Below are 13429 nucleotides of genomic sequence, written 5' to 3' on the forward strand. Positions count from 1 at the left end.
TGAACTTTCTTTTTCACCTGACTCTGATATATTTCTACATATACACTATGTGCATGAGAACACTGGTTCTACCAGCACAGCAAACAATTTTGTTAACTGATTGAGGATCTGGATGCTTAAAATGTTGCCATGTGGTTGCAGTAATTGAGATTGTGCTAAACCATGCATCAGTTTCACAATGACTACACTTTCTCAGAAACATAAGAAAAACAAAGTCACATATATATTCTTTCAAAAAGCAAGTCAAACTGGAACATGCAGGGCTCAAAGGAGACAAAGCCTCGTTACAGCGTCACCTGGTCAAAACAGGCATGGCAACATCGTAAAAAACAAAAAAGGAAGATCTATGGTGACGGCTTTGAGCAACAAGGAAGTTGTTGCTGACACATCAAATGTAGATATGGGTGACGGTTTCAGTTAGCAGTAGATGTGACAAAGCAGCTTTGTGAAACAGATCTAAAGCTCACTGAGAAAGAAAATGGAAACAAATAGATATGTAAGTAAATGTTTACATATTTCAAAATATATTCTACAAATAATAACAACTGACCCGGGTGTGTTGCATAATACTGAGATTATCTATTTTCATAAACAGACTGAACACAAAGTAAATGCATAGTTATCCTGTGTATAAAAATACAGTACATGAGTACAGTGTGTCACATCATAGCTTATCAAACACAATGTGAACAGAATATTACAACATGAAACTAGTATTGATGCATTTATTGATCTGGAGAACTTATTATCAGATTTATATATGTATTTAGAGATGTTTAGAGTCTATATTGTGTTACTCGAAACTGAATGATGGCGATAGATCTTGAATTGTATTGCCGCTATGATGAACTGATACATCTTTCACCATTTTATAAACTAAAGCGTGTTGGGGGGGCGGAAATGTCAGAAGGAGAAATTGAAAATTTGTAACTTAAAAGTCCACCATACTGGGAGGCTGTGTTTGGTAAATGATGTGAGCAGAGTGAGACATGTTACATGTGTGGTAAGTGGTGCAACTTAAGTCGTCTGTCTAAAGTAACTTGCAGGATTTGCAGAAGTAAAGACGTAACTGACATAAGTTTAAGTCAGTCAGATAAAGTTTATCTATGTTTAAACAGAAGCTGCAGGTTTGCCGGTGGCTTTAATTATGTTACACTGTATTAAAGACCTTCTGCTTTGTGACGGTGTTGTTGAATGCAGACAGCCTCCTGTTTTTTGTGGTTCTAGCAACGGTTATGTTTGACTGTTTCAGACAAGTGTGATGGGATTCCTCTTGAGTGTTGGGATCCTTTTTCAGGGGTGTGACTCAGCGGTAAAATGCAGGAATGACAAAGGAGACGAAGTTGCCTGGTTTGTAGACATTTTGAATTCCTGCCAATGGGTTTAATCTAAATGCATAAGAAAACATCTTTATCTACATTCTTTAGGTATATTTTGTACAAGCGTCCCAATGAGGATAAACTTGGATTGTCATACTTTTACATGGATGAGAGCACCAACGGATGGATACTCAGCAAAGAGAGCATCAACAGTGCTTCTGGCACTCTCGCAAACACCCTGAAACCTCTTTTTGACTTCTATGACAGAAAGGTGAGGTATTATAGGATATATGTCTCATTAGCGTGGCACAGTGTATAATCTGAATACCATTTCAGAGTTGTTGTGGTGTTGCTCGTCTATCCAGATCGAAGGCTTTGGATACATGCTCTACAGTGACCAGCCTCCAAAGCCGTATGTTGCTCCTCCATCGTTTGGTCACAGTAAAGGTGGGCACAACATTGTCTCAGCTGATGGCGTTCTCTGTCTGAAAGATCCAAATGTAGCAAAGCTCAGTTTGTGTTTCTATCTTTCTACAGGAGTTGTGTTGTTGGACAAAGAGTCTGGAATTTGGCTTTCACACAGTACACCCAAATTTCCAACATATCGCAGTAAAGCCTTCTGGCCTGATAATGGAAATGCAAACGCTCAAGCATTTATGTGCGTGACTTACCCGTATGACCAATTCAAAGAAATAGGTATGTAAACAGGTAAACAGCTCAAATCAGTTTCATAGAACTAGTGAAAGTGCATTTTAACAACTTGTATCTGAATTCTTAGGAGTGCAGCTCAAGTACATCCATGCTTATTCGTATGACTCTGAAATCCCAACAACCTTTCACAATGAGCTCCGATGTGTGGCACAGCGAGACTGCTACCCAAAAAAGGAACCCTGGTTTAGTCAGGCGACGCTGACTTCTTCAAGCGGCCGTAACTTCATCAGCTTTGCAAAATACACACGCTTTGGTGATGGTAAGTGTTTTCAGAAAGAAGACATACTTCAGGAGGGATGAATTCATGTTGTAAAAACTCTGATTATACAAAGATAAGAGCATGTCTTCAATTCACCCTGTAGATTGACAATAAAACACACTGTACTCTCCACAGTACGGGCAGAGCGCACTCTTAATAGTGTTGTTTTCCTGTTTTGTTTTCCATACTATTGCAGATCTTTACTCTGGTCTTGTTACAAAAAACATTAAGGGGAATCTGTATGTTAAGAGCTGGGGAAAGATGCACCACAATCGCAGTCTGCCTTCTAACTGCAGTAAAAGCATCCCTAACCATGTGTACAACGTGAAAGAAGTAAAGCTTCCAAACAGGAAGGCCTTCAGTGATACTGTGGATCACTCAAAGTGGTGCGTGACTGCAGACGGTGACTGGATCTGCATCGCTGATATGAACCGAGAGGAGAGTCAGATGAAAAGAGGTGGAGGAGCAATATGCACTAATGACAGAGTAGTTGGGATGGCTTTCTATAAACTAATACACAATTTTGAACCATGTAAAGATCCACGCTCTACTGTTGGTAAACGAGAGCTGTGAAGGAACAACCCGAGTGTTGGACCAATATTAGAAAAACCTCCGCTTAAATAAGCACATCAGTTCAGCTGTCCAGTCCTGACTCATGCAGCTTTAGGTTCAGTTTTTTTCTAAAAGAAATCTAGAGATGGTTACAGAGTGCCTGCTTTTGTCTCTTCATTGTTCGCACGACTGGACCAAAATGCAGCAATCAGAGTTTTTAAATGTCTTTATCATGTTATTTCATTTTTTTAATCTCTTATTAAGTTTTGTTTTTATTTCCTATCATGTCCTGTGAAGCGCTTTGTAACTTTGTTTTGATAGGTGCTATATAAATAAAGGCATTATCATTATTAAGAAAAATCGATGGACTATTAAAAACTTGATTTTATTACACAAACTTCTGTATCTGGTAGAAAAACAGTTTCGACCTCAGGGTCCTCTGCAGTGTCCTCCGTGCACTGTTACTTCAAACTAAATGAATTAAATGTGAATGATTTAACGCCCACTTGGAACTTATTGCCAGCTGTGCAAACCAAGCTCTTGCTGCAACTCCACACATTGAAAAGCCTTTTGTACACCCTGAACCCTGCCCCTGCATGTTGACGTTCCAGTGGAAGGACAGGTGGAATGCCAGATAGTAAGGTGTTTGTGGCTTTGTTTGTCTGTGCATGTCTATTTTCTATTTTTTCATTTCTATTTTTTGATTTTGACACTGAGCAACTTCCACTCGCCACTTATGTAAAAATGTGGTTCTTATCCTCCTTTGCAGCGTCTGCTTGCAACAGGTTTTCAGCTTTCAGCTGTTTCTGTGGCACCAAAATGTTTCACCTGTAGATTAATTTCCAGAATCTTTCCAGCTTGTTCATTTTTGTGATGCGGTGTGTTTTATGCAAAAATCTTCATGTGTTAAATGCAAAACATCTTGTCATTAGAGTTGAGGTGAACAAAAGAAAAACCTTTCTTTTTGGTAACAGTGCAAAAACTGTGCACATTTCTGACAAAAATAATGTTCTTATTTCTAAAGTTTACAATAAAGTGTCTTAATTGCAGTTTTTGATGTTAACACTCCAGGAAGTGGCTCTTTAAAATAAAATGATCAGTCCTTGCCCAAACCACAACTTCCTGTTCACACCACTATGTTACACTATCATGTTTAAATTTAAAGACCTACATTACTGTAATTATTTCAGTTTCACCCCAGTTCTTTTTATTCCTCGGGCATCCAGAGACAGCACCGGAACTCAGTAGTCATTTCACAAAACCTTTATTCATCTTTATTCATCTTCAGTTAAGCATGCACCTTCTAGAAGGGGAGACGTGCAAGGCCGGTGTCCCTCTGCAAAATCTCTCACTCCTTTGTTTGTTACAGTCAGCTTTATAGAAGTGACCCCATCATAAATCCCCCATGGTGTGCTGCAAACTCTGTGTCTGTGTGTGTATGCACGAGCACATGAGTGCCTGTGTGTGCGCGTACCCGTGTGTCTATGTGAGTGCACGTGAGTGACTGCGTGCGCGTACCTGTGTGTATGTGTGAGTGCACGTGAGTGAGTGTGTGCATGTAGGTGTGTGAGTGTAACAGTCAAAGCACTGTGTGTGTCTCTGTGTATGTGACTTCCTGCCGGTCATAAAAGTAATCTCCTCACCCAAGCTACACCAAATTCCTCTACACAACATAGAAAACAGAGTGAACATACTACAAACACTGAGACCCCCACTCTGCATCCCCTGGGGAATTTCCACTCAACATTAACTTCTCTTTGTCTCACTTTCACAGTTCAAAGTGGGGGAGGGTCTCCTAGAAATCTACTCCTATGTTTATGACACACTCAGACCTTTATTACATCCAGGGCAGTGTCAGTGTCTCTACAATAATTCTACATCCTATCTAACACATTTCTAAACTCTAAAATAGGCTAAACATATCTTCAATCCATACAGTATAATCTCAATTTTTAGGCAGGTGATTAAAGATGTAGGACAAATATTGTAATATTGTATTTGTTGAATCACAAATACAATATTATTCTTCATAAATGCAACTTTGTGTTCACTCGTTTTAACTGCGAAACACTAAAAAAAATGTGCTGATGTGTTAATGATCACTTCTGTGGTTCCTGGTGCAGATAAGCTCGTGTTGTCTCTTTCTGGCTTCGTTTAATTGTATTTAAGCTGTCAAATGATCACAGCCTCCTCTTCCTCCTTTAGTCCTGAAGGTGATGGTTAGACCTTCATCACTGATATGAACAGGCACAGTTTCACTGTTATTTCACCAGTTTTGAGGTTTCAGTTTAGATGCCTTCATATACTGGCGTGCCATCGAGCCATATCTGGCATTTGCAGCAGTTTTTATTTGTGCCCCCACCTAATGTAAGGTTTATGCCACGGCTTCCCTAAATTAAGAGTTTTTGTAATTACAAAATCATTTTTTTATGTTTCTGTAATGATTAACTATGAGCTAGATCTTTAACTGAAATTATATTTCTAATGCTAAAATATAATTATTGTTATCCATGAATTTTCAAATGTATGAGTTTATTTAAAGAAGCAGAAAAACATAGTAGAGTATGTTATTATTTATTTTTAAGCCTCTACCTGCTCTAACAAAAAAATCAATTCAGTCTTTTTTAGCCACTTAAATTGTCTTTATAGGATTGTGAGTTTATATATTTAGTGATTTCTCCTGCCTTGTTGGCGAGTTCACTCCTGAAAAAGACATTTTTAATATCAATGAGACTTTTTACTTGGATAAAAAAGATTACAGATTACACTGATTACAGCTTCCAACTCCTTTGAGGAATGTTTTTTCTGGCTCTAAATGACTTGATATCATTCATGAGAGATATGGTTGACAGATTATAGGTCAACAAGTCATTTATAACAGCTTTCCAAGAAACAAGAGTGATGTGTGAAGACGTAGCAATTACAAAGGTATAAAGATCATGAGCCATATCATAAGATACGAGAAAGAGTTCTTGAAGTTAGGTTAAGGAACAGCAGCATGGCTTCATGTTGAGAAAGAGAGCTACAGATTAAATGTCTGGTTTGAGAGTGCTGAGGAAGAAGTGTGTAGAAAGAGCCGTGTGATGTTTTTGTGGATCTGTAGAAAGCATATGATAGGGTGTGATACTGTACGAGGAAGTAAGGGTGGTGCAGGACATGTATGAGGACAGCTATCAGTGGTGAGGTGTGTGGTAGGAGTGACAGATGGGTTTGGATTACGCCAGGGATCGTCTCTGAGCATCTTCTTGTTTGCAGTGGGGATGGATGGATGGCCAGATGAGGTCAGGCAGGAGTCTCTGTAGACTGTGATGCTCACAGATGACACTGTGTTCTGCAGTGAGAGTATGAAGTAGGTGGATGAAAGCCTGGAGAGGTGGGGGTATGTTCTGGAGAGCAGAGGAATGATAGCCAGTAGAAGCAAGACAGAGACGGGTGTTAACAGTGAAGATGATAGGACTAGAGGTTTGAATAACTGGGGTCAAAAAAAGCCATGGACGGTGCACAAGAGAGGTGAGATTGAAAGAGTGTAGGCAGGGTGGAGTCGGTGGAGGACGAGTATCAGGAGGGTTTCTGACAGAACATTACATAAAGCTGTGGCATTGCAAAAAACGGCAGTGTTTAGGTTCTGCTCTATTTCCCTACTTCACAGTGGGACTCCTCCTCACCACTAGAGGTCACACTTTTTCTTCACCGAGTCTTCATTCGGCCACTTCCTGTCCCACCGGAAGTGAATACGCGAACGGGACTGTTGCTTCCAGTACACACACGTGAGAAACAAGCCAAAACAGACAGCAGATACAAGATGGACATTACAGAGGTCTCAACAAGTCAGGACGCCAAAGGGAAGAAGGGCAAGAAAGCGAAGAAGAAGAGCGCGGAGGTTGATGGGGAAGGGAGCGCGGGGGAGGAGAAGAAGATGGTGAAGAGCGAGCTGGCTGTTGCCTTTCCTCCCACCTTCAGTGTGTCAGAAATCAAGAATAAACAGCGAAGACACTTCATGTTCATGAAACTCAAGCAGGAGAAGAGAAAGGTAAGGATACTGGGTCATGGCTGGTAATGGGGGGAGCTTCCGGTACTTGGGACACTCGCGTGCCAGTTTATTAGGTACAGCGGTGCGTTAAAACTGCACCGTTTTACATTAGCAAAACTCCAGTATATTTCAGTAGAACTGTTAATGTAAGAGAATACAGTGATCAACATAAAAATGTCAATGTCTCGTTTTAGCATGTGTTTTTTCATTAAACGTCACCATGTTACGTCTGTCGTTAGGCTGCCTGTTTTGCTTGGGTCCAGTTTATTTAGACTATGACTCCTTATGTGCTGCTTAACTCACCACTAATAATATTTCATTAAAGTGATGTATAGTCACGGTGGGTCTTCCTGTACTTCTATTTATGAGGGGAAAAAAACAACCAAACAAAAATCATTAGGATCAGCATTTGCTAATATTAAAGTTGGACCATAATCGTTGCATCCCTAAATATTAAGCACACCTATTAATGTTAATAACTTAAAAATAGACTGGTAAATATCTAGTTACCTATTTATTTTGTGTCAGTATTGTGAGGCCTTTAGAATTTTTAAGTTTTTTTTAAATACTGTTATTTATATTATAATTAGGTGCAGCTTATGATGATACTTGTATGGAGTCACAATAAATTTTATGTGAGGTAACAAATGGCCAGGTTTACTAGTTGTGACACACAGAAAAAGGTACATCTATAATTTTATTTAAAACATCACTGCTTATCCAGATCAGTTCTAGCAGGAGTAATTAATAAATCACTTTATTAACTTTTAAAACCTCCTTGAAGATCTATTAACGTCTAAATTTGTATTTCAGCAAAAGATGCAGCTGAGGAAAAAGAGAAGAAAAGAACGGGAAGCTTTAGGTGATAAGGTGAGTCTTCTCTTTGTTTGTTCTTCACTTATGACTATATTTTATGATGGATGTGTTAATTCTACCAATAAATCGCTGTCATGGGGATTTGATGGTAAAGAGGGGCTCAGATTAGAGCCACTAATCCTCCAAATTAAAAGGAAGCAGTTGGTGAGGCATGTCCTACTGGGAGGGGCCAAGGGGCAGACCCAGGATATGCTGGAAAGATTATGTTTCGGCTTGGGAATGCCTCTGTGTCCCCCTGGATGAACTTTAGGAGATGGCAGGAAAGAGGGCGATCTGGGCTTCTATGCTTAGACAGCAGTGACAGAGAGTGAAAGGATAAAATAAGGCAACAGCTGTAATATTTATTATTTGTACTTTATTTTATTCTGTCCCTGATCTAGGCACCACCAAAGGAGGTCCCCAAAACAATAGAAAACCAGAGGGTGTATGACGAGACAACAGTCGACCCAGAGGATGAGGAGGTATGAACTGGGCTGAGCTTCATCAGATTATTGTTATCTTTATTTCTGAATTTGGATTAAGATGCATATGTGTGTGTACGTTATATACAGATTGCTTTTGACGAGGGAACTGATGAATTCTCCGCCTACTTCAACGGGCTGACAAATCCTAAAGTGCTCATCACAACATCAGACAGACCCAGAGGGGTGAGGGCTCCTGCTGTCATTACAGTCATTTTTTATCATTAAATATCCAGAATCTGAAAAATTATAATCTGCTGGTAGATTTTGGATCATTTGAATATTATGCAGAACAAAGAATTTTCTAAAAATCTCTTTACATATTTGAATATTCTTGACTTTGTTGCAAAATCGAGCAGAACAGAGGCTACAAGCTTACTTTTAGCTTTTGTGTAAGCGTTTGAAGCTGGTTTTGTTGTTACAGTTTAATTTCTGCACTAAAATAGGATTTACTGTCATAGTAGTTAACAATAGTTTGGCAGCCTTCTTGGTGCTAACCACTCTTCCACCTAAAGTGTTGAACGCACAGTGATTTGTGCCACATCATCTGATTTGTGTCTTGCAGAGGACGGTGAGGTTTTGCGAGCAGCTGGCCACAGTCATCCCAAATGCCCACGTATACTACAGAAGAGGTTTGGCCCTGAAGAGGATCATACCGCAGTGCGTCGCCAGGAACTTCACCTATCTCATGGTCATCAATGAGGATCGACAAGTGCCCAGTATCCTTAAAGGCAGCTGTGCAAGCTCTAGTTCTTTCTTTGGTCAAAAGTCTCATTTTGACCAAATACTGCTGATAATTATGAAAGTTGCACAAACCATGGAAATCTTTGATGCAGTCAGCTGTTTTCTAATGCAGAGATCCTTAACCATTAATTAAAGATGGCATGGTTCTCTGTCACTTACCTAACGGGCCGACTGCACACTTCAAAGTCAGCAGTGTTCGACTACGCAAGGAGATGAAGGCAAGATGATAAGTCCAAACTCTTTTTCAAAATGATCCTACTTACTCACCTATACTATAAACGCGTGAAAAGGAAAGTACACCCTCTTTCAATTCTGAGGTTTTACATCAGGACATAGTAAAAATTTAATCTGGTCTTCAGCAGGAGATAAAATCTCAGATGAAGAACAGCACGTAATATTACACCGTGTACTGTCTGTGAAGGTTCTCAGTCATCCAGGTCATCGTAGTCAAAGGAGTTTGCAAAGAAAAGCGTCTGGACTTCTTTAAGTTGCTTGGGACTCTCGGCCATTTGACCTTAGAACTGAAGAAGCTTCTCGGATGAGAGGTGAAACGTCTTCAAGCAACTTAAAGAAGTCCAGACGCTTTTCTTTGCAAACTCCTTTGACTACACCGTGTACTGTTTGTACAGGGGTTAAGTTACCTGCAGGCAGGTGCAGCTGATAAAATGCACTTGATTAACTGATCAATAGTAAGTGTGGGCACTCCTATAAAAGGAGAAGCATTTAGATGTGTGTTAACACGATGCCAAAACACATCAACAGTGACCTTAAAGAAGAAATTGTTGCTGCCCAAGACTTTTGGAAGGACTATACAAGTCCATCATTCTGCTGTGAGAAAGATTATTCACAAGTAGAAACGTTCAGGAGGGTTCAAAGTCTTCCCAGGAAAGTGACATCCCAGCAAATTCACTACAAGGTCAGACTGTGCGATGCTCAGACTCATTGCAAAAAAGCCAAAAGCTACATTTCAGACTGCAAGCCTTGGTTAGTAAAACATTTGAAGTCCAAAACAGTCCAGTTAGAAAAAGACTGAACAAGTATGAACTCCTCCACAATGATGTGAGAGACTGATAAAGTCGTGTAGAAATACATACCTCATGTTACTGCTGCTAAAAGACACTGAATCATGTGGTGCACGCGGTGTTTCACACACTGCTTCTGCATTTTGGTTTCTTTAAAAAAAATAACAACACATTGTATTATGACACGTGTTGTTCATTTGAGATTATATTAAAACTATTTTACAACCCGGTACAGTCTAAGTCATTTTTATCATGTTTTATACTTAATAGGTTGAAGAGGTGAAACTGAAAGGGGGGGTATTTCTTCTTTGCTTCTGTATCTGTATGTTATTCCAAACAGTGGGACACGCTTTCTTGAAGTTTAGTCATTTGAGATCATCTGGCTCCTTTTCTTTGTCCCGCAGAGACGAGGCAAAAATCCAACTGAACACTACCCAGAGGTGATCCTCAACAATTTCACCACTCGTTTGGGACACACCATCGGCCGTCTGTTCGCAGCTCTTTTCCCACAAGAGCCACACTTCGTTGGCAGACAGGTCGCCACCTTCCACAACCAGCGAGACTTCATCTTTTTCAGATTTCACAGGTAAATTTTTTTCAACCTTCTATACTAACACATCTGTCTTCTTTAAATCTTAAATTTAAAAGGCTAAATAAATCTCTAAAAATCATCTGTAAAAGGTACATCTTCAAGAATGAGAAGAAAGTTGGTATTCAGGAGCTGGGACCACGCTTCACCCTCAAACTCCGATCTCTACAAAAAGGCACGTTCGACTCAAAGTACGGAGAGTACGAGTGGGTGATGAAGGTGAGTCCTCCTCACAGATGGTTGTTTTTGCAGTAAAACTGTCATCAAGCCACATGCACATTTGCCTTTAACTAACCTATTTGCTGTTAGTTTCTACTTTGCCAGTTATGTTATTACAGTCTAGTTCAACATTTAAATGTGGAAGATTAAAAGAAAAATCGGTTTTTTGTCACACAAGCTTTTCCCACTAAGCTTAAATATCCTTTTTGATTTCAGCGTCATGAGATGGAAGCCTGCAGACGAAAGTTCCAGCTTTGAGAAAATAAAAATCTTTTCCTGGTCAGATGGGAATGATCTCGTCTGTTATCCAAGATACTTCAGCTGTTTGTGGACTTGCTCAGATTGACTTTACAATGCCCTGGCAACTGTTAAATCTTCAACAACAGCTCAAATTCCCCTTAAAAGTATCATTTCAACTCTTTATCGTAACACGACCTACTCATGGACATCAAAGGGCTGAGTCTAATTGTTGGACAAATTTTCTGTTGGACCGTGAAATGCCAGAGAAGACATGCAGCATCCTGATTCTCTGTAAATGCTGCCTGTGTGTTAAAAGCCTTAAAAATGTGACCTGCTCTGACCACATATATGCAAACATACACCTGGTCCATCCTGGTTTGTGCGACTGATAGAAGGAGCTTTGAATAAAGTGCATTGTGTGACTGGAGGTGGTCAAATTGTTTATATTTAACACATGGGCACAGTGCAGATGCTTCTGTATTCAACAGGATTCTCAAAAATCATCTTGGATAAGACGTGTGTATATTGTTATTCTAATAAAACATTTACTGTGTCTTTGTGAATAAAGGTATTTATTTTTGTTCAGGCATGAAAAATACACATTTCAAAAGGCACATGTTAGTATGGGTTAGTTCTATGCAAATAGCTTAAGACGCATTTGTGCTAAAACCACTTGGAAAGGTTTCCACGTTAGATTTGATAAAAGGCAAAAGTTAAAAAAAAAAAAAGTCAGTCGTTTGGCCCAAGTTCCCTAACGCTCCTGAGTCGATTCCAGTCCATGATGCAGGATCCTGATCCTGAAACCTCGTTCCACAAAGCACCACAATGTCCAACACCTGCAGAAATGTTTACGATCATTAGTAATGCAAAAATTTTTATTCATACAGCACCAACTCACGTCAACAGTGGACTCAAGGTGATTTATATTGTAAGGTAAAGACCCTAAAAACAGACGAGCCCTCTATGAGCAAGTACTTGGCGACAGTGATAATAAAGAACTTCCTTTTAACAGAACGGGGCTCAGGGTAATCAGGGTAATCAGAGAGATGGGACAAAGGGCAAATTATAGGCGCCACAGCATTTAGGCTGAGGGCGTGAAAAGTTTGTTTTCCCTAAAAAGCAGGCCGCAAAGAATGTAAACAATGCAGAAATGCACAGTATTTTATAAGCGCTACTGCAAAAGCAAAGTTAAACCACTCCGACCTGCTTATAAATGAACGCCATCACTCACTGAACGTGAGTGATGGCCTGAGGACAAACGTTAAAGCTCTACCTGAACTTTACAGGTGAGAAAAGTCTAGAAATTAAAGGTGCGAGTCCAAGCACTGTAACTCTAATGATCTTCAGTTGACTATAGTAGAGAAGCCTCGACAAGCTGACTGGAAATAGTTAATAACTGATATTTTATGTTAGAGTTAATTTTAAACTACCATTGAATTATAAGCGCTTGATTTTAATCGTTTAAAATTAGCCTACTTTCTAAGAAAGTGCATTTTGTACTGGTTTCAGTTTCGTAACTTGTTGCCATTACTCAACGTTATGTCTCTTGGCCGTACAAAACATCAAAACGTACTTTATGGATTCTCCACAGAGGTTATTTTAATCGTACAAAAATACAAAAAAGAGGCAGCCTGAGAACCAGCTGTACTCACACAGGCGGAGGGTCGGCCTGTTGGTGCTATAGGAAGGAGCAGACTTTCTGCGGTCTGAAAGGGTTGTTGCTGGACGACATGCCGGTGAGCAGAGGGTCCTGTTGGGCGTTCTGGAGGCAGAACTGCTGCAGGTCCGCAGCGGCCTGGGACACCTGTAGTTGGGAAATAGTTGAGGCAAGCTACTGCTGTGTAACTACAATTACAATCGCTATTCAAATGAAGAGAGACTCCTTTAACAGACGACAGAGAAACAGTACACGCCCTACAATAGTAACGTAGCAATTTTAACCGTTACCTTAACTCTGTTAATGCCAGCTTCAAGGCGTAACTGTTGGACCACTTTCTTCATTGCTACGACGTTGGCCGATCCAGACATTGCTGAGTTGAACGTTTTAAGGCTTTAAGCGGCGAATTTAAAAGTTTTACCTAGAAAATTGGTTGTTGCTAGCTCACTTGCTAACTACTTCATCAACAACGAGCTTCCGGTTTTGTTTAAAGGCGTGTCAAGTACTGCTGCCTTCGCGTGAAGTTCGAAAATCTCAACTTTTCGATCTCTTTACTTCACTGTTTTGTAAACAATAGAAACCTCATAGTAGAATAGTTTTTCGTTACTTTGAAAACTGTAGTAGTGAAAACGAGATTCATAAAGCATATAATCATCACCTTTGTTATGGATCTCCAGACGGTTTCTCTGATACTCACCAACAACACAAGTTCAATTTAAGTTTTAAAAATTACAACTCCCACAAATACCA

At 39.8% G+C, this 13429-nt stretch overlaps 3 protein-coding genes across 3 annotated transcripts; 2 read left to right on the forward strand and 1 right to left on the reverse strand.

The window, feature by feature from the left end:
* The first annotated feature begins 479 nt into the window (after nt 1-479).
* Nucleotides 480-3066, forward strand: LOC134643819 (deoxyribonuclease-2-alpha-like). Its single transcript, XM_063496389.2, has 7 exons — nt 480-496; nt 1253-1350; nt 1428-1590; nt 1685-1766; nt 1857-2015; nt 2098-2289; nt 2486-3066. Exons 2-7 carry the CDS (start codon nt 1262-1264, stop codon nt 2860-2862), a joined length of 1062 nt encoding a protein of 353 aa, XP_063352459.2. The 5' UTR covers nt 480-496; nt 1253-1261; the 3' UTR covers nt 2863-3066.
* Nucleotides 3067-6560: 3494 nt separating this feature from the next.
* On the forward strand, nt 6561-11444 carry rpf1 (ribosome production factor 1 homolog). Its single transcript, XM_063496590.1, has 9 exons — nt 6561-6871; nt 7685-7741; nt 8128-8208; nt 8299-8394; nt 8774-8927; nt 9088-9170; nt 10379-10560; nt 10656-10782; nt 10999-11444. The coding sequence occupies exons 1-9, from the start codon at nt 6644-6646 to the stop codon at nt 11038-11040; spliced, it is 1050 nt and encodes a 349-aa protein (XP_063352660.1). The 5' UTR covers nt 6561-6643; the 3' UTR covers nt 11041-11444.
* Nucleotides 11445-11575: 131 nt separating this feature from the next.
* LOC134643902 (guanine nucleotide-binding protein G(I)/G(S)/G(O) subunit gamma-5) lies at nt 11576-13169 on the reverse strand. Its single transcript, XM_063496592.1, has 3 exons — nt 12970-13169; nt 12675-12826; nt 11576-11858 (listed from the first exon to the last, which is right to left on the reverse strand). The coding sequence occupies exons 1-2, from the start codon at nt 13048-13050 to the stop codon at nt 12701-12703; spliced, it is 207 nt and encodes a 68-aa protein (XP_063352662.1). The 5' UTR covers nt 13051-13169; the 3' UTR covers nt 11576-11858; nt 12675-12700.
* Nucleotides 13170-13429: the final 260 nt, after the last annotated feature.

Source organism: Pelmatolapia mariae, linkage group LG15 (assembly GCF_036321145.2).
Source record: "Pelmatolapia mariae isolate MD_Pm_ZW linkage group LG15, Pm_UMD_F_2, whole genome shotgun sequence".
Classification (NCBI taxonomy): Eukaryota; Metazoa; Chordata; class Actinopteri; order Cichliformes; family Cichlidae; genus Pelmatolapia; species Pelmatolapia mariae.